This window comes from Nomascus leucogenys, chromosome 22a, assembly GCF_006542625.1.
Source record: "Nomascus leucogenys isolate Asia chromosome 22a, Asia_NLE_v1, whole genome shotgun sequence".
Classification (NCBI taxonomy): Eukaryota; Metazoa; Chordata; class Mammalia; order Primates; family Hylobatidae; genus Nomascus; species Nomascus leucogenys.
The window spans coordinates 69556433-69577856 of NC_044402.1; the positions used below are offsets into that span (position 1 = coordinate 69556433).

General features: G+C 39.2%; 1 protein-coding gene across 1 annotated transcript in view; it reads right to left on the reverse strand.

The window, feature by feature from the left end:
* Positions 1–21424, reverse strand: part of LRP2 (LDL receptor related protein 2) — a 225602-nt gene that overhangs the window by 147553 nt on the left and 56625 nt on the right. The window contains exons 5-10 of the mRNA XM_030802651.1: positions 12181–12291; positions 11729–11842; positions 9829–9945; positions 8412–8564; positions 6595–6714; positions 500–628 (exon numbers count right to left, since the gene is read on the reverse strand). Coding sequence (XP_030658511.1) covers positions 500–628; positions 6595–6714; positions 8412–8564; positions 9829–9945; positions 11729–11842; positions 12181–12291 — 744 coding nt within the window. The remainder of the gene's footprint in view (positions 1–499; positions 629–6594; positions 6715–8411; positions 8565–9828; positions 9946–11728; positions 11843–12180; positions 12292–21424) is intronic.

The window sequence follows — 21424 nt, forward strand, 5'->3', positions numbered from 1 at the left end:
CATACTCTTACATTGATTCCAACAAATTACCCAGAGTTAGGGCGTTCAAAAAATTTTTAATCCAAATTTAGCGTGTCCATTTGGAAATACCCCTAAATTTTGCAAGAACACTGTGAAAATTATTTCTATAGATAGTTGTCACCTACTTTTGTGGCAGGTAATTAATTAAAAGTTAAATGTCCAAGCCAATCAAATGTAGGCATAGCATTTATTCCACAGTTAAAGGTGGGTGACACGATAGCCTAGGCAAAGTAAACAAGCAACCAATTTAAAAATATTAATAATGGTCACCATTAATCGACAAATTGGTCCTTAAAAATCAAAGTATAAAATTAATGTTGACCAATTTTTCTAGGCAGTCGGAGCCATCCCTGATTTGTAATGATAAAGCCCTGCCAACAGCATAAATACTGATAATTCTGTTGTCATCAGAAGGAAGGAAAGAAGCTATTAGAATCTGTTTACTGTTCAGAGATACAGGTGTTCATAATTTACTCACAGGAATTATTAGCTTTGCAATACTGTCCACGTTCCAAGATATACCCTTCTTCACAGTGGCACAGGTGATGGCCAGGTCGGCTTTCACACTTCTGGTCACAAATTCCCCATATCTGGCAATCATCAAACTCTGCCATATGGAAAATACACATTTGTAGTCAAGGTTATCAGCATTTATTAAGCACTCTCTGACAAAAATCCTAGATAAGATGGCCAAGAATGTGGTGTTGCTCATGTCTAAATAAACACCGTCTGGAGTTAGGCACAGGTTCTAAGAATTTATAACAACCATCTTCATGTAAGGAAAAAGAACATTTACATCATTTTTTAAACCTACACGAAGGATAACTTTACAGAAAATGCACAACACTTCCTGAATTCATAGCCCTATGATACTGCATTTCATTTATTAATGTTAGTTTACAAATATATAAATTTTGGTGTAAATGTTTCCCTTTAATATTATGCTTTCCAATATGGTAGCCACTAACCCCCTGTGGCTATCTAAATGTATCTTTAGATTAATTAAAATAAAATAAAATTAATAATTTGCTTTCCTAGCCACTTGCCACATTTCAAGTTCTCAATAGCCACATATGACTGGTGGTTACAATATGAGAGAGTGAAGATATACGTTTACATCACTGCAGAAAGTTCTATTGGACAGCACTATTTCTGAATAAAGTAAGACCTGCCTATAGACAGCCCCTCAGGAAGACACAAATCTATGACTGCATTAAAGTATTTGGAAAGGTCTATTTACCCAGCTGTCTTTCCTCTGATGTCAAAAAATCATAACCAAAATTAAATTGAACTTATTTTCAAGACATCAAAAATTTATTCTCCTCTACTTATTGGTTAACTTATTATTCACTCATTTAGTAAGTGTTCATTGAAAGTCCCTTATATGACAGAGCTCTGTTCATTACCAGAGAAGTCCCAGTTCTACCGTGTAAAAATAGTGCCAATATAATTGACATAAACAATAGAATATGGAGGGGAGAACACAACGAAATATTAAAAGAGTCTTTCTTAAAGACTATAAGGCTTCAGGGGTGCAGAAATTGGTACATCTGACGTTCCATGTCCACGTCCACTCTCCATCATCCTTCACCCTGCTTGCTTCCCTGGGAGGATGACCTAAGCAAACTATAACAATAGAGTTCCCACACCCTCTGGTTTCAGGAAGTTCTCAAGTAGATTATAATTTCTGAAACCACTGCACTCCCAAGTCTAGAATTCTCCAGATTTCTATAATCTGATTACATTGGCAGCAACTGTCAAAGTTGTGAATTGAGTTCAACTATTCCTGCTGGGTGGCCCACTATTCCATAACCCGCCAAAGGGCCAAGTTTCTTCTCTTTTCTTTTTTTTTTTTTTAAGACAAAGTCTCAGTCTGTTGCCCAGGCTGGAGTGCAGTGGCACAATCTCAGCTCACTACAACCTCCGCCTCCCGGGTTCAAGCGATCCTTCCACCTCAGCCTACCAAGCAGCTGGAACTACAGGTGCGCGCCACCACATCCGGCTAATATTTTTGTATTTTTAGTAGAGACAGCATTTCCCCATGTTGACCAGGCTGGTCTCAAACTCCTGGCCTCAAGTGATCAGCCCGCCTTGGCCTCCCAAAGTGATGGGATTGCAGGCGTGAGCCGCCGCATCCAGCCCCAAGAAGGTTCTTCTAATGATCTCATTTTCCCTGCAGATTAAACATAACAACATAAGCCAGCATATCTTTCTTTCCAAGGACCGTGACAAACCAAAGGAAAAAAAACCCAATCCGATCTGGACGCTATCAAGTGAAAGGCCACGTGAGGGTGTGAAATGCCCTCACTGATGAATCCCTTCTGTCCCCTCAACTCAGCCCTGAGAAAGCTCCACCTAAGGCTTTGCCTCAACAGGAAAAAAAGTACAGGACATTCTCCCTCAAACCCCCAGAATGCCGTAACTTCATTTTGAATGCAAGATCCATGAGACTACATCCAAGGATCTGGAGTCACTCTAAGCAGAAGTTCTGATGTCAAACAGAAGGAAAGCAAAGGTGGAGAAGTCATAACTAGGAATTCTCTAGCACAAATGCCCTTCCTATCACCCGCACTACAAGTGGTTTAAAGATTTGAATGAGTGGGCCTGGCACGGTGGCTCACGCCTATAATCCCAGCACTTTGGGAGGGTAAGGTGGGAGGATTGCTTGAGTCCAAGGGTTTGAGACTAGCCTGGGCAATATGGCAAGGGTTTATCTGTACTAAGAATTAAAAAAAAAAAAAATTAGCTAGGCATAGAGGCGCGTGCCTGTAGTCCCAGCTATTTGGGAGGCTGAAGTGGGAGGCTGCAGTGAGTGTGATCATGCTGCTGCACTCCAGCCTGGGCAACAGTGAGACCCTATCTCAAAAAACAGGATTTGAATAAGTGTATAAAATTGCTGTCACTTTTGTGACAATAAGATTGTGTCCTTGGATCACTATAGAGAAATATGAAGGTTAATTAACATCCATCAGCAGCCAGAGTGAAGACAAGAAAAATAAAAGTAGAATTGAGGGTTTTCAAGAGAGTTGAAAAGGTAGTGGAAACCACACAAAACACTAAAACACTACTTTACAATCCCCCTCTCACTCCAATACCTTCATCTATTTTTCTTTCCTTTTTATTCTTTGTCTCCTCCCACCAACAAATACTGCTGTGAAAATAATTCAAAAACCCCTTTTTAACTGAGACCCCCTTGGCCACCCTCTGATCCATCTGGCTGTGTGAAACCCCACCATGCTGAATGACCTCCCTGCCCTCACTCTGCACCACGATGTCATTCTGTCAACAAACAGCATGTCCTGTCAATCAGGAACAATGAGCCCAGTAAACTGCTTCAGCATGCCTCAGAGCTTCCACTGCCAGGTCAAGACTACCAGAGGCAGATGAATGGTAGAAAGACACAAGATTTCGTGTCAGGATTATTCAATGTTATTCTTGATTACCACCGAGGTATTCACTGGGGAGCCATGTCTAAGATAATAAATGTTGCACAGGTTTCCAACACCTGAAGCCTGTGTAATGCGTCAGCCATGCAGAGGGTTATAGCCATATAGAGAGTATTTGTTGAAATGAAATGCTTGAGAGAGCAAACCAAAGCAACAATTCCCCTAAAAATTCAGCTCAGCTGAAACAAGTGTAACTGGTTTCCTAACGTCATGTATTTAAAGAGTTCTCTATAAAGAGGGAAAAATACAATCTTCTTTGAAACAAATGTGAAATAAATATTAACCCAGCCTCAAAACTCAGAGGCAAATGACACATTCTCGAAGGACAGCAAAGGTCACAGAAAAGGTCTCTGCAGGTGGCAGGGGGCCTCATATTCACAAAGGCCCTCAAATGTAGACTTTTGAGATTATCTCCAAATGAGGTTGTCTGTACTAAAGTCCCAGAAACGCGCTGGCGGGAATGAAAGAAGATGTCTGTTGTGGAACTTAAAATTAGTGCCCCAGTATTAGAACACACTACTTCCAATGTGTTATTAATTGTGGTATCTTCTCTAATCCTGAAATTATCTTGTGCACGCATAATACTGCAATATTCTGCCTTACATTCACTAGTAGGTTAAATGCAAAATTTTATAAAACAAGAACCTTGTTATGACAGCCTTTCACTTTGCAAGGGGCTATTGAAAACTGAAGTGGCCTGAATCTCTGACATTTAGGAAACCCTAGACATTTGGAAATACAACCCAAGGCTCACCACAGACTTATATGTTGGAAAACATGGAAAATGTGTTATCTGGGCTCTAGGGTGGAACAAAAAACTGAGAACAGCTTGTGGGGCATCACAAGACTGAATTAGGGATTCTGAAAGAACAAATCACTTTTCCTGAAAGCACTTCATGGCCTATCAAGTTTCAACTGTAAGACAGCTCAGCCCCAACTCCTCTTTGGGAGTTGATAAAGGAAAAAGAGAGAAAAGCTGATGTAATACTGAGAATGTGGCTTCTGGTATTTTTACTGGAACTTCTTTTCTACTAAGAGAAAAGGAAAATGCCTAAAGAACTAAAAGGCTGGGAATGGGATTGGCAGCTGGGTAGCAGTGAGGGGGGCAAAGGAGCCTGACATTTGCCAAAGACACGGGAGTGGCTTCACACCCACAGATGAGCCCCACTCTGAGCAGAAGTGAGGCTGCCCCTCTGCCCAGGGCTGCCTGAAATCCAGGCAGGGCTCCCAGAGTCAGCTCACCACCTAACCAATAAGGGCATTCGTGCGAAAAGTATCTGTAAATTACTTGAATGCATCCCCAATATAATGGTAATGATAACAATAAAACACAAAACGTGTCCCGCAATCTTATTTAAGGCCAGTTGCAGATCATAACTTTTATTTATAAAATGTTTTAAAATGATTAGAAATTTGGGGGCCTTCTTAAATTATTCCAGAGTTCACTTAAGTCGCTTGATCTTAAAGTACCTTGTTGAATACAGTTACTTAAGAGGAGCAATTAGATGGGCAACTTTGGGACGTGGTCCTGATATTAAAAACCTACAGTTACCTACTATGAACACAAGGAAAAGCTCAAATGCATTGCTTTACTGGATATAAAAATCCGTGTTTTTTTGGCATATGATAGGTAAGTGAGCCCAAAGATTATAGTTTTCGGTAATGCTGAGAAGCAGACTTTCTCAAGAATTTCAAGTTTAATTTGCAAACCAGAGTTTATTTCTGGTATCAATACGTTTTTCTGTTTGCTAGCACTTCTGCTGAAAAATAATAATAATAATAAAATAAAGAAAAAAAGAAAGGCTTTTCTGGCTATGAGTAGTTTTAAGATTTAGCTGTATTTGACAAAGTATAATTATGTTGAAAGCCATGAGCTGAGACTAAAGACTGAATAACTTCATTAGGTTTATCTAAATTCAATATTTTTTACCAAATTTTACCAAATAGTTCTAAAATATTAAAATTTTAATATTTTAATAATATTAAAATAATACTTTCAGAAGAAATACTTTTCTAGAAGCATTTCTTACATATTTCATGTTTGTTTCTATCCAAAAAGCCCTAAAGAATACCTCACATTTCTAAGGAATATCAAAAGAATATAAATATCCTGGGAAAATTCTGAATCATTTTGGAGACCCATAGATGACTACCAAATTTTAATGAATACTTTCAATTGCCTTCCAGATGCCTTTTCCCGACAGCAGTAAAAATAGTTTTCTTTAAACTCCCTCTGTGATCACTTCCTGCTAGTATGTTTGTTGTTCATGTATCAAAAATCAGATAGAAGGAAAAAAGATCAGAGCACCAAAAACTCACTAAGAAAACGAAAACTGACGATAGTGGGTCATGTCTAATTCTCCCATCATAAGGCCCCGTCCTAATCACAGTGAGATGTAAAGCTGGCATCAAAATCAAAAATCTCCCAATGGGAGAAATAATTTCTGAAGTCAGAGAGGAGAGATATGAGGAAATAGTTGGTGTACTGGTGTCTAGTTTAATGCCAGCCACCATCTGGAAGCATCATGATAAAGAATCTGCTCATCTTGAATAATAGTTCCAAGTGGATGTCACAATCAGTAGAATGAGTAGCCAGCCCAGCATAGGCACTGACCCACCAGTGTAGTCACCTGAGCAATGACCTGGTGATCCTCTGCTGTGTCAGGTAACAACTCTTTAGTTGTGGGATCCTGGGGACATTCGTGCATCCTGGAGAAAAGGCCAGGGGAGCAAGGTAGGGGTGCTTGCTGGGCTCAAGCAGCAGCTATCTACCAACCTCATGGAAGTAGTTCAGTATTGAGTAACCAGTATGGCTGCACCAATCCTTATGCCAAATACTTGAAAAGAAAACAGAAAAGGACTACCGCCCTCATCAAGTAGTGGATAGGTTCCAGGTAGCTAGTCAGCTCGCTCATGACAGAACCACTCTTTTGCCTTGTACACCACACAAAACCTTCTCAGAGTTAAAATTCCCTATTTTCCAGGTTTTCTGTGAAATCTGGGTTGCTCTTTGTTATGACAGACCATGACGACTCTCCACAAGTGCAACCTCCCTGATGTCAGAGATCAGGGGACCCATCAGTATACTGTAATGAAAGACAAGTAGCCCCCGCCCTCCATCACTTACCAACACAGGTACGGCTGTCATTGTGGTTGATGATATAACCTGGGGGACAAAAACATGCTCCTCCATACGGCGTCTCATGGCACTGGTACTGGCAGTTCAAGGCAGAGCACAGAGTCGTATCTAAACGAAGAAAAGAACTTTGTTAAATGAATGGTAACCTCTGGACAAGACTGATTAACTCAATAGCTTCTTTTTCTATGAGTAGCAGCTAAGTAAGCATGTAGTAGATATACAGAAAAATCTGTCACCCTTAAAAGCTCACTGCAAAATTTTGCCATAAAAGTTCAACTGAGACAGGAAGATCGCTGGAAGCCAGGAGATCAAGACCAGCCTGGGTAATGTAGCTAGACCTCATCTTCACAAAAAGTTAAAAATGAAAACATTAGCCGGGCACAGTGGCTCACACCTGTAATCTCAGCACTTTGGGAGGCCAAGGCAGGAGGATCACTTGAGCCCAGAAGTTGGAGGCTGCAGTGAGCTATGACTGCACCACTGCACTCTAGCCTGGGTGACAGAACAAGAGCCTGTCTCGAGCGGAAACAGAAGAAATAATAATTTAAAAAAAAAAGCTCCTTTTTAAAGTTATAGCTATGTGCAAGTGTAAGTCATTATAAGTTTTATTTATGAAAAAAAAAAAATCAGGTCATGCCTGGGTCTGTCTTTGTGTCTACATAGTAAAAAGGGCTAAGAACTCCCAAGTGACCGGAGCAAGAATAAGCCCTAAAAATATTAACTGTGGCTGGCTTCAGGAGATGGGATTTCAGGTGATTATATTTTTTTCTTTTGGTTAATTTTTATTTTCCAACTTTCATACTGTGACTACATATCTCTTATTAATTTTTTAAGCTTTTTTAAATGGGCTCCCAAACGAAATAGAGAAAAAAATACCATAGAGGTCTCTGCCTGTTTAAATATTATGTACAATTTTTGTCAGGAAACAAAAAATAACCTTGGGGTTGCAGTTACATGGGCACTTCTAGGCAATCACAAATTTAGTTAGAGTATATTATTGATGAAATCAAGGCTTTAAATGGTATTCCCTTATAGGACAGTCAGCTCTCCGCAGAGTTGATGGGTTGTTGGTGGGGTGAATGTTCTACAGTCACAAAAAAGGAGCAAAAAATCCCTAGTTCCAGGCAGTTTCCTCATAAATGAGTGTGGTCACACAAGACATAATCAAACAACACTGTGCATGGCCAACTCAGTTTTGCCATTGGAGATTAACTCAAAGTACTTAACCCAAGAACCAGAAGCTTTTTTTTTTTTAAGTACAGCCAGACAAGGCCTTTTTCCATCATTATAAGTCAGATAATAAAATCTCCAGAACATCTTTAAGGTCATCAAAATTGTCATTGAAACAATCCTCCCTGTGTGTGTGTTAGGGATTAGGGACGGTGAGTTGCTAAAAAATTGTTAGGCTCCTCCCATCAGTAGATGGAGTCTATTTCTTCCATCCACTCTGCGTTTGGCCAAGTGTCTTGCTTTGGACAATAAGACTTGGCAAACTTGGCATAAGTAGAACCTTGAAAGTACTTGAGCCCTAGGGTTTGCTCTTTCAGCCTCTGGGTCAACAAGGCTAGGCTAGCCCAAGCTTTTACTGCAACAGCCTGACATGTGAGTGAGCTGATACAGGCCAGAGGAACTACCTAGCCAACCCACAGAACTATGAGAAATAAGACACATTTGCCAGTTTACTCCACTAAGTCTTGGGGTGCTTTGTTATGCAAACGCCAACAGATACACTGTATTTGAACGTCTGATCTAGAAAACAGAAATATCTTTATCTGAAAGCTACCCAGGTAAATGTCTATACTCACTACAGTATTTTCCAGTAGTAGTACTGTTTTCATCTTCTCTTCCTGGGCAATCTAAAATCCCATCACAAACTTTATAAATGGAGATGCATCGTCCCGACTCTGGGCAAGACCATTCTCTTGGAGAACATTTATGAACATCATGAGGACTGCTTTCTGTGGGGAGAAAAAGAGAGAGTTACAGGCCACAGGGGAGGTACAGCCAGCTCTTTTTTAATCAGTGGTTAAAAGAGGATGTAGAGCAAGTTGGACAAGAGAAATCTATAAATGATCTACATTTCACAGTAAGTTAGTGATTTCTAACTGTACCACTCGTCTTTTACTGAGATTCTAAGGAGAGGCATAATGGAATTACTCCACTTTTCCTGGAAGAGGCAGCCCCCAGCTGGGTTATAAGAGTAAGAAGCCGATACGGGCCTCAATTATCAACAAACTGGATTCATAATCCCCTAGGAAAAGATGTAGTTATTTAAATCCTGAATTATAGAACTAGGGCCATCAAGTTAGGTCCAGAATTGCTTGAGTTTGTGGTTGGGCTTTTTGATTTGCTTTGCTTATTTAGTGAAATGTCAACAGTATAAGAAAAACCATAACCCAAATGTAGAAAAACCAGTTTCTGGAACATAAAAACTTAAAACTATGTTTTATTTTCCCAGAACAAGCATTTCCCTTATCATGCCTGGGATTGGAATGGTGCAGGTAACTTGCTGTAGGGTGTGGGTATTAGTAACTGCTAAACTTTTGGAGGTACTGCTGATGATATCAGCAACATAAAAGGGTGAATATCAGCAACATAAAAGGGTGAATATAATTAGCAATTTCCTTCTCACAGAATCTTTAAGCACTTCCCTGGATAGTAGCTTCTCCTACACTTACCAATCCCCAGCTCCACCCCACATGTTCCCAAGGTGGCCTCTCTTTCACCACTGAATGTCAGTGACTCATTTGGGAATCAGAATTTACAAAACAAAAACAAAAAAATAAGCTAAACTGTTACCAAGGTTCAAAGTCATTTTTAAAGATCGTAAGGTCTAAGACAAATGACATTTTTCCTATTTTCTCTCCTTCCCCAGCCTATTAGTTTTATATAGGCAAATCTATTTAAAACAGGCAGTCTTATAGGGGGAAAATCAGACTGGGGTATAGAAGAGGCAGAGACTGTCCTACGTATTTTGCCTTGAAGATAGAAAGGAGGGGATTATAATTTAATCTGTATTTGAGTTCTGAATCTTCTTAGGAAAAGTTAGCGCAGTCACCTCCTTCTTCCCCACCCACTAAGTTCCTAAACAACCCCTTCAACTCCAGCCAATCCTGAGGCTTGCTTGTCACACAAAATTTCTAAAAAGGAAAGGAGAAAACACAAGCGTTGGAAAACAGTTGAAGAAAATGCTTTTCAGTAGGAATCTCTTCCCCTCCTTACCACATCCATCTTCATCTCCATTATCTTTACAGTCATCTTCTCCATCACAAACCCAGTTTTGATAAATGCATCGGCCACTGGGGCAAGTGAACTGGTGACCACCGCAGGTCGGATAGTCTGGAACAAAGCAACAGCTGCACTCCAAAGACACAAATCACCTGGAAAAACTCAAAGTGCTCTCATCTCACTGCCTAAGCAGAACTCCTAGAAATTGACATTTCTATATCAGTTTAATCCCTTAAATATCTTGGCAAAGATTTTTAAAAAGCAGGAAAAAAAAAGAGAGAGAAAGAAGAAGATAACAGCAGCTTTGGGTCCAGGAAATGAACTCAGGTGCCAGTTTCTGTTTTTCAAGATTAAAAATTAGATCAGCCTGGGCAACGTCATGAGACCTCATCTCTACCAAAAATACAAAAAATAAATCGCCAAGCATGGTGGTACATGTCTGTAGTCCCAGCTACTCAGGAGGCTGAGGTGGGAGGATGGCACGAGCCTGGTGGAGGGTGTGGAGTTGCGGTGAGCCGAGATCGCACCACTGCACTCCAGCCTGGATGACAGAGTGAGACCCTGTCTCAAAAAAAAAAAAAAAATTAAAAACAAGATGGTTTGCAATGTGTTGGCACAGAACAGAAAATGCAGACAAAGATGCTGCAGACATGACAACATCCAACGTTCTCATATTTACTACAAGCTCCATAATTGCTAATCTATGACCAAATGATTCTGAGTCAACCATTCCATGGTGTCACATTCTCTTTAATTCTCTGTCACTGAAATAAGCCCCGGTTCCAGAAAGGAAGTCAGGCATGGCTCATTGAAAATTAGGGTGATATCGAAAATATTTAACAACATCCTAAGGCATGGGTACCAACCAATCAAAAGAGGTGTGGAGGGAAATCATACATTCTAGTAAATAAATTCACCACACAAAGCTGCCAACTTACTGAACACAGTAAAACTCTTTCACGGAGTCTTCTAACTTTACTGATTCCGAAAAACATAAGTGGAGAGGTGGCAACAATAAGAGAGACCTCCAACTTCAATGCAGTAGAAATTTGCATTGCAGGCAACAGCATAGACACAACAGCAAGGTCAGGGTGAAGAAGTGGAGGCAAGAAAGCCACCTATATCACACTGAAACTTTCAGGCTGGGCGTGGTGGCTCATACCCATAATACCAGCACTTTGGGAGGCCGAGGCGGGCGGATCACTTGAGGTCAGGAGTTTGAGACCAGCCTGGCCAACACGATGAAACCCCATCTCTATTAAAAACACAAAATTAGTCGGACATGGTGGCACATGCCTGTGATCCCAGCTACTCGAGAGGCTGAAGCAGGAGAATTGCTTGAACCCAGGAGGCGGAAGTTACAGTAAGCCGAGATCACGCCACTGCACTCCAGCCTGGGCAACAAAGCAAAACTCCATCTCCAAAAAAAAAACAAAGAAGAAAAAGAAACTTTCCTGACCCTCCAACTTTAATGTAGTAGAAATTTCAAAGTAAAGAGGAGAGTTAGAGACACTCCTAGGAACTTCCTTTCCCTTAAAAACACTTCTCTCACTCAACTGTCAAGGTTGTCAGAGGTATGGGTCATTTGAGAATCCAGTGATACAATATATCTGTACCCCTGGAGCCTAAGGAGAGAAGGCAAACTGTCCATCACCAGCCCTTTACATCTACACAGATCCTTGGAAAATAAAGGAGCCCAGGTCCAGCAACACCACAAAGGCTCGTGCTAAGGCCCCTAGTGACCTTCTGATTCCATCTGCCATCAAAGGTAGTGATTCTTTTCCTTGAAAAAAAGCGGTACATTGATGGGGGAGCGGGGGGAGAAAACAAAACCAAACCGAAACAAAACAAAACACTCCCAACAACATGACCCAGCATAAAGAAATCACCGTACTGCAAGCATGTTCATCACTGCCGTCTTGGCAATCATTGTCATGGTCACAGACATAAGCACGAGGGATACACTCTCCACTGCCACATGAAAACTCATTGTGCAAGCATATCTCAGCTGCAACAGAAAGTTAAGAAGGGAAAGAAAAGAGAGAAGTTAACTCCATTGTAGCCATTTAATCTCAAAGGAAGATCATCTCCAGTTTAAAAAGGGATTCTTATTAAGCAGTGGTGTGCTGGTAAATGTTTAAGAACCAGTTATCCAGGAACAAAAAGGCCCTGGTTTGTAGTGTTTGCCAATTTCCAGTGTGTAAATACTCCTACCAATGGCTGACTTCAAACTACCAACATGAATTCACTGAACCCGAACTTGGGAAGAGATGCACATGTTGGCTCTCTCAAACCAGTATAAACCAGCTTCAGCACACCACTGCACACCTTGTGCACAATACTTACTGCAGTTGACTTCATCTGAGGAGTCCCTGCAGTCAACTTTCCAATCACACTTCTGACTGGTGTTATAGCAGGCTCCATTGTCACAAGTAAGCTGCTCACATGTTGGGTACTCTATTGTTATAAAAATAAATAAATAAAAAAGGAAACAGTAAACACACCTTAAATTTCCTTCAGCAAACATTTATTGAGTGATTACTATATGCAAGTCACTAAATGCATATATTGATTCACAAAACAAATATGTTCCCTGGCTTCATGGAGAGTAAGGCTAGACAGGGGAGACAGACATTAATCAAATAAGACACAAATGGTAAATTACAAACTGGGATAAGTGCTAATGTGGAAAGCACAGAGGACTGTGAGACTGCATAGCAGAGAGATTTGGGGGCCCAGAAAAGTATCCCCTAAAGAAGTGACTTTTGAGCTAAAAGATGAAGAATGAGAAAGAATTTAACTTTAGTTCAAAATCAAACATTCTTTTACATGACACAGATAACATCCCAGGAAACTAAAGTACCACTGCACAAGCTTGGAAAAAAGAAAGGCCATTTCTTCCACTGGCAGGTTGGAGAAAGAAAGCAGGCCTAGAGTTCAGGAGCCCTGGCGGCCCAGAGGTACCACTAAGCAGCTATTTACCGTGACTCAAGCTTCATGTCCTCTCTATGTTGCTACTTCCCTATCTGCACATTTGGATAATCTACTGCACGGGGTACAGGGGCCTGAAAAGACCATGTCTGGTAAAGCATGTTGAAAAGCATAATGTGCTTTCAAAGCACAAATTATCGTTGCCACGTTATGTACATATGACCACCTCACTGCTACTCGCTGGACCTGGTTTTCTAGGTCACAGTGGAAAATCAGGAAGTTCCTCACAGGAGTAACGTGCTATTTGTCCCTCCTCTCTACTTGCCAGACTTGGACCACCTGTCTCTCATAACTTCTTACTGGAGGCTTTATTCTGTGGATTGTTGATCTCTTTCCCCCATGACATAATGAAACTCCTTGAGATCAAGGATCCTGTCTTACTCATTTTAGAATCCCCAATACTTAGTACAGGGGTGGGACATTACTCTCTGTGCTCGAGAAATGTTCAATATTGCCATTATTTATCACAGGTGAACATTTTAGTTTATTCAGCTTTTTAAAATATTTTGAAGTTCTGCCTTTTATGGCCTTTGAATACCCTCCTTTTCACAAATGTGATATCTTCCTTGGTCTGACCATCTTCTTTATGAAAGATTATTTTTGTAGTGATTATCAGGTCATCTTCTGATTTCTTTTTAACCAAGGAAAAGGTATGTCTCAGTTGACTTTGAGTCTCAATTTTGCACTTAAGAACCCTATTTGAGATTTTATAGAGATATAAATATATTGAAGATAATTCTTTGGATAGTCCCAAGTCTTTTCAAGCAGAAGCCATGCACAAAATTCTGTGCTGAAACTGTACTAAACTTGTGCCATGTTAACAACTTGCACTTTTTAAAAAATGGACTCTCCAGTGATATTTTTTTGGTATAGTAAAGGAATAAGCCTAACTCTTCTCATCTCCAGAGGTTCAAAGCTAGTTTATTAAGTGTCCTTAAATATCTCAATTGCCAGAGTTACATATAGTCAATCATATGTTAAAATGGAAGGCATTTTTAAATAGCTGGTTAAAATTTAAAATTTTTTCTGAATTTTATTTTGTTTTTTAATAGTCCAAAAGTGAGCCAGTGCCTAGAGTTATTGCGTCTTTCCTCGCTGAGATGATATGCCTTACAAATGTGCCTTCAAATGAGTCACACAACTCTCCCTTTATTAATTCTCCCTTCAAGAGATGCAAAAGACCAGGTGAGGTCAGAAAGCAATTCCTTTGCCCCTGTGAGCCAGATAGCTCCTAGAGTCAATGTGTTATCTAGCCTTTTAAAAGCAGCAGCAAGCAGGAGAAAAACTCATAGAAAACCCAGCTCTTTGCAATAGATAAGCTATCTGTCTGGAGGAAAATTAATCTGGGCTTGAACGGTGGCTACTTCATTTAAGGTGATAATTATAAATATAAAGAATCTGGAATAAGTGTGCTGGATGGATCTCTCGTTTTCCTCATCCTGCTTTTTGAGAGCCAGTGCCAGAAAATTGAAAGGGGAAAGATTAAAACAGTAACCACTGACATGACTACAAGTTTACTGACAAGGCCCATTCCCCACCCAACAAACAACAAGCCCAGCTTGATATCATCAGGGAGGGTATTGTGATGGCCAGAGGTCAGTAGTTTGACTTTTGGAATGAGGAACAAACAGCTTTCTTGTCTCCAACCACACTGATAAAGAATCTCTCTCAATCAGCAGAGGACCCCTCTCAACCCCAGCACACCTTGATCTCTTCAGTGCATAGTTAACCTGAGATGTATACTCATAGGAAAGATTGCACAGAGCTCCCTAACTCCACTAAATACTGAAAATACCTGGAAATCTGTTTCTGAATGGTTTTCCCTCTTTGGAGACCCACACAGAGAGAATAGGTCTGAACCGTTAACACTGAGCAAAGAAAGAAATGAATGGATTCTACTACCATTGCTAAAGATGTTAATAAGTTTCAATCTACTCCAGAAAACAGGAAGTCACAATCCTTTGAGCTTCCAACTGGGAGATATCGAAAATCTTATTTTTTGGTTTATTTGCTTGGCAAGCCTGAGTCTAATCTTCTTCCCACAGAGCAAATCCATCATGTGGCTAAAATGTCCTGCAAGATTTTAAGTATAGGGTAAAGTGCAATATAAGAGGAGACCATATATAAGAACACCAAGGAAACTCTTCCTTCTGAATTTGGTTGTAATGGAAAGATCAACAACTAGCTGTAAATTAAGCCTCAGACCTTTAAGGTTTTTTCTAACACTAAAAGGTGAGAATATCCTTCTTCATACCACTCCTTGCTTCCCCTTTCTTTACTTTCTCCCAGTCCCAAATGATACATGTTCAGATTTGTTCCCCCACATTTGGGAGCTGCCCCAAAATTATGCAGACAAGAGTTTTTATATTTTTTCGCTGTTAATGATTTGGTTTGAAGCAAGAAATCTCCATGCCATAGTTCTGTTTACATAACCAGGGAGGAGGGTGTAGAAATGTAGTTTGAAGACCTTGTAGACCTCTTAGAATGGAAATCATTTTAAGCAGAGTAAGATACAAATATAAGGCACTATTCATTATTATCTTGACGGGAAGACCGTAGACACGTTTTATTCTCACAATTTGACAACATGGCTGAGAAGAACATAGAAAAGACCATTATTATGAAGAAGGGATAATCAAAAGTAAGTTAGGAAGCTTAAGCCAAGATTAGGAAACACACACACAAACACACACAAGAAATTACCGATACAAGTCCAGCCCAGACACCTGGGACTTTTCAAGGTCCTAGAGTCATCCTTTATAAGTTACTTTATGTTCTTTACTCTGGCTCCAAGACAGATTAATCCAGTCAATGTAATTATTTGCCAGAAAGAATCTACCAGTTTGGCCACCAGCACTTACTTGCAAGTACTACCCACAAAGTTAAACAAGCAATCATCATCATCATCATCAACATCACCATCATCAATAACATCTATTAAAAACTATGTGCCAGATATGTGCCAAAGTACTCAATAGGTATAAACTCATTTCATCTTCATAACAACCTCATGAAGTAAACCTCATGAAGTAAATACTATGATGACTCCCATTTTATAGAGTAAGAACCTGAGCATTAAGAGGTTAAGGAATTTGAAAAAGGTCACATAACTGGTAAAGCTGGAGAGCCAGAATTCAAATCCAAGCAACCTGGCTCCATAACCCAGGTTACTAACCACTACCACAGATACATCTACCACTTACAGGCTGCAGAGTAAGTAACAGGAAGAAGCGAAAAATTAAAGAAGAAAGAAATTGAATGAAATGGTAATAGAAAATTCTTAAAAGAGATTATGAAAAGAAAAAGAAGAAACCCAAGAGGAAGGGGGGAAGATTTTCTTTCTGCCAGTTAGTTTCCCATCCACATTAGGAAGAAGGGAGAAGTGAGGCCAACTCTAGTTTCCCACAACTTATGGCATAGTCAACAAAGTACTTCAATATGATATAATCTAGGAATTCTAGGAAACCTATGCAGGAAAAATCACTTTCCAGAAGCAGTACCAGGACAAACAGGAGAGTCAATAACAAAAAACAGGCCATAAAGTTAAAGTCTCATAAAGGTACCACCACGACTCCCCAAACCCCCATTCCTGGTGAATTTCAAGTCCCTAAAGTGACTGCCATCATGGACTAGCTCCTAGGGAATGTAGAAACATACAAGAGGAAAAACAGAGAAGTATTTCCTGCCTCTGTCCAAAAGTAATTTGAAGAAGCTTTCAATAAAAAGTTACATAAAACCAGATTTATTAAAAAAGAAATTCAGAAAGAAGGATGGAAGGAAAGAAAGAAAAGAAAGAAAGAAAGAAAGAAAGAAAGAAAGAAAGAAAGAAAGAAAGAAAGAAAGAAAGAAAGAAAAAAAGAAAGAAAGAAAAAGAAAGAAAGAAATCAGCACCTTGGAAAGAGAAAGAAAATATGGTCATCCCGAGGACTTGTAGAATTGAACTAACATCAAGTTTAGTCTGGGTGGCTTTCAGGAAGCCAAAGCAAAAAGAGAAACAAATTAAGTTATCTAGTTTTCCTTAGCTCACTCCCTTTGTACTAGCTGGGTCTTAAGCCCGAGATTCCTTGCTGGTCTCTATCCACAGTGACCTAATCTTAGACTTCGACTAGAAATGTGCCTGAGAGGGTTGCTCCAAGGATTCGAGATCCACAGCACTGCCTTCTTCCCATACACAGAGCTATCACCAAAAACTGCAAAGGAGATAAAAACTGACATAGTTCTAAATTCCTTAAAAAAAAAAAAAAAACTCACACAAGCTCTATTACAAAAGTGACCGAGCAACAAGATGGAAAAATGTGCATCAAATGCTCCAAGGAATAGTACAAAGAAGTAAGACGCCTTCTAAGAGGTAAACAAATGTTTATAATGTACATCATGTTTGGTGGCACTGGGCTACATGTTTTCATTGAAGGCCAGACAACACCATGGTTCCATACCTTAGTAGTTATTCCCAGGGACCCACCTGGGCAGAACAAAAGACAAAATCTAATCAAAGAGACAGGAAAACTAGCTGCACCCCAGCATTATAAGAGTAGCCGCTTTCCAATCACTAGAAATGGTGTGGCTGAGCCTCCCTGCTGGAAACCTTGCCCCAAATAATTTGAATACTCCTCAGCAAATCATTGCTGGGTGAATGTCAATATCCTAGAAACCAGTTATTCTACAGAGTGCTGCCTTCTTCTTAATTAGAATTCTCTTGTGCTCAACATATATTTATTGAAATCTGACTTCATAGATACTGTGCTAAGAATTAAATTAAAAGGTAAACAAAATTACAAGTGAAGTAGCAATTCCCACAGCATTTTATTAATCAATCCATACAAAAATAATTATTGCACACCTACAGGTGTGCAAGGTACTAAAGAATGAAATGAAATCGCATTTCTCATGGAACAGACATTCTGTTTGGGAGAGTGAAATTACAGCTATTAAAGTAAATGTCACAATGGGAAAAAAAAGTTGCAAAAATAGAGCTGGGTAAAAGGTAAAGAGTAACTGTGGGGAGTAGCTCTCTGAGAAGTGATATTTGAACAAGAACCATTAGGCTTAGCATAATGGCAGTCACTGGTAGCATTGAAAGAATGTTTTCAGGAGATTGGTGAAGATGAAGGACTATTTTCAGTGGGTTCTAAAAAAAAGGACGATGGGATATATTACATATGTAAAAAAATTTTTTTAAAGAAAGAAACAGGATGAGAGTAAATGGAAACAGCCATTAACACTAATGCTAGGAAACTCTGTTGTAAAAGGGAGCAGAGTAATTGGCAACAGCTAAGAGGGATCTCAGGATCTTTTTAAAGATGGGGGATATTTATAACATCCTTGCACGATGGAAACTAAATAAAAGAGTTTTCTCTCCTTCCTCCAGGTTTCAGGGCTCTGAATCCTATCTCAATTGTAAGAATGCTAAAAAGGTACATCTGTGATGTGACAGGTAAGATCGGGTCCTTTGGAGAGTCGCCTGCTTCTTCTTTCTGGCTTCAGGGAGAGAGAGAATAGCAAGGGCAAGGCTCACTGGGCAGCTTAAATGTGGAACTGAGTTTGAAGAACATGTTCTTCATGCACCCTCACAGTCCACAAAATGACTTTAACCATCTTCTTTATTCCCCTCCCACTGTTCCCTCAGCTGGAGTTTCAGCAGTTAAAGATATAAAGAAAAATGTTTAAATTCTAAAGAGCAGAAAGTCAATAGAAATAAAACTTCTGGGACAAAGCAGCCCCAGTTGCAGGCAGACCAAATACTGCTGATTACCGGCAAGAAAGCCCTCATTGTAACAGGGATTTTACCCTTTCTTTGGCATTCCTAAGTAACAAAAGAGAAGTGCTGCAAACCAACGATAATTAGCAATAGTTTTATTCACACCAAAATCATTCTAATACGGTGCTTGAAAAAGCAAAATAATCTTTTCACTTAACAGAAAAAAACTGTACTATTTTTGAGCAACTGAAAGTCACATCAATATATTAATTGAATGACCTATAATTGCTGCATTGTTCTGATGTTTATCTTAGACCCTGCATGAGTGGTTTTTCCTTGATGCTAATCCCATTAGAAGTAAAATGGACTGCAGTTTTGAATCTCTCTGTTCCTTAAAAAAAAAAAAAAGTTAATTGACAAGCTGTTTAATATAAGATGCCATTTTACAGATGACCAGATTGAATAATAGAAGAACTAAGGGGGAAAATGAGCTTTTACAATTATATATATATACACATATATATAATTATATATATGTATACACATAAATATAATTATATATACGTATATATAAAATTATATATACGTATATATATATATTCAGAAATTTTTCTAAAAGGGTAAAATAACCACCAATACCTTATGCATATAAAGATGAAGCAGACAAAAAGACCAAACGCAATAGGAATTTCTCATACTATACCACATTTATCTCAAAAATAATCTTTTTGTTGAGACCCTAATATCCTTCCCTTCCTCACCATCTAGACCATTCTCTCACCTCCTCTCTCCCTGCCTGCCTCCCTGAGAGGACTGTTACACACCACTCTTTGTTCTGTAAAGGAATGCCTGGAATGGACACAAGGTACTCTGTCTTGGAGCTCAGTGTCTTGATTTTAGAAGCTTGAAAGGGTATGAACTACAACCTAGGGGTCTGGAATGACAGGCAGGGCTACGAACTACAACGTCAAGCTCTCTAATCCTTTTGAATATTGGAGGGAAGAATTGAGTCCTTCTTTGGAGCTTCTCCAACATCCATTACTATTTTTAGGTGGTTTCCAGGTACCTAATATATTCATTCCTATAGGCCATTCTATCTCTGAGAAACAGAAAAATAAAAGCCCCATTCACAGGCTGATTCTAAGTTTGTCCACAAGTAATGATTTCCATACATCATCACTGCAGAAATAATAAAGTGTCATGTCTCATCAAGATGATTTCTGGCTAAGCCTCACTTAATCTTTGATCACATGAAAACATTCTAATTTAAAGCAACTAATAACAGCTGTTATATATCTAATGCAACATTTAAAATAACTAAGTACTGCTATGACTAAATGGATTTCAGCAATGATCATCAATGGCTACTCACATCACAGACAGCTAGCTATCCTGTGTCTCCTAATGAAAATACACAGATGTATATAAAAAGTACTCTTGCCTTCCCTTGTTTCCCCCCCAAGAAAATCCTTGCACCTGTTCAGTCTCCTAAATCAGTGGTTCTCAAATGGATGATTTTGCTCCTGGAGGACATTTGACAACGTCCAGAGACATTTTGGATTGTCACAACTGGGCAATGCTACAGACATCTAGTGGATAGAGGCCAGGGATACTGTTAAACATTCTACAATGCACAAGAAAGAACTGTCCGGTCCCAAATGTCATTAGTGTGAAGGTCAAGAAGCCCTGCTCCAGGTCTAGCTACTAATTGTCAGGAAATACAGAGGACAGAGAACATGTTAAAGGACATCAGGGGACACAATGAACACAAGATAGACCGTGGGAAACTCCAGGACAAGTGAGCTGGGCTTTTTTTTTCTTAACAAGTAAATTGCAACAGGTAAAGAACAGAAATAGAAGGAAACCCCACAAATTGAAAGGCTTACGAGACATATCAACTAACTTGAACATAAAGATTTTATTTGGACTTTGATTTAAATAATCAAACTGTAAAAAATAAGATGATTGGGGAATTTTAAAAACTGACTCGATATCTGATTATTTTAAAGAAGGGTTGTTTAATTTTTAGGTATGATAATGGTGTTATGGTTATGTTTAAGTCCTTATGTTTTAGAGATAAATACTGAAATATTTACAGGTGGAATTATGCAATGTCTAAGAAATACTTCAAAATAATGGGAAGAATAAAGAGAATAAATAAAACAATATTAGTTATGAGTTCACCATTGATGTAATTGAGTGTGCATACAAAGGGGTTCACTATACAATTCATGCTTCTTTTGTATATGTTAAAAAAAAACCTTCCATACTAAAAAACCTTTAGACAATAATATGCAAAAATAATAAAATAGCTAAGTAGCCTTTAAACAAAAATAAGTTATACATTTCTATTCCTAAAGCAAAATCTTTTAAGAGCACAGGCATATGGTTTAGACCTTGGTTAAAATCCTGGCTCCCCTACTCTTACATCTTGATAATCTTTACAATCTCTGTAAAACAGAGCTTGTCCTCATACCCACGTTGCAGCATTGATGTGAAAAGTGGGTAAGGTGGTGGCTGGTGCTCGGTGACTGGCAGTTCCCTTTCCCACTTTCCACAAGAGCTTTAAACAAAGAAGGAAAACAAAATGGGAACACTCCTGCAACCTATCCCCTATACTAGCATTTTCTAAGGACTTTGATTAAGGCCATTCATTTCCTTCTTTTATATATCTGACTGTGACCAGATCAAAGCACTAACAAAAGAATAAGAAGATTCTTTTCTACATTTCCTCTGATTTGTGAGGTTTTTTTTTTTTTACACTCCTCCATAAATGAAACTTAGCAATAAATAAACAAGGTAGAGGGAAATAGGAAAGAATGCCTCATTGCAAAATCCCTTACATGCATGTGATTCATTTTAGGCCACAATGTGCCCTGAAGGGTTCATGACTTGTATGAT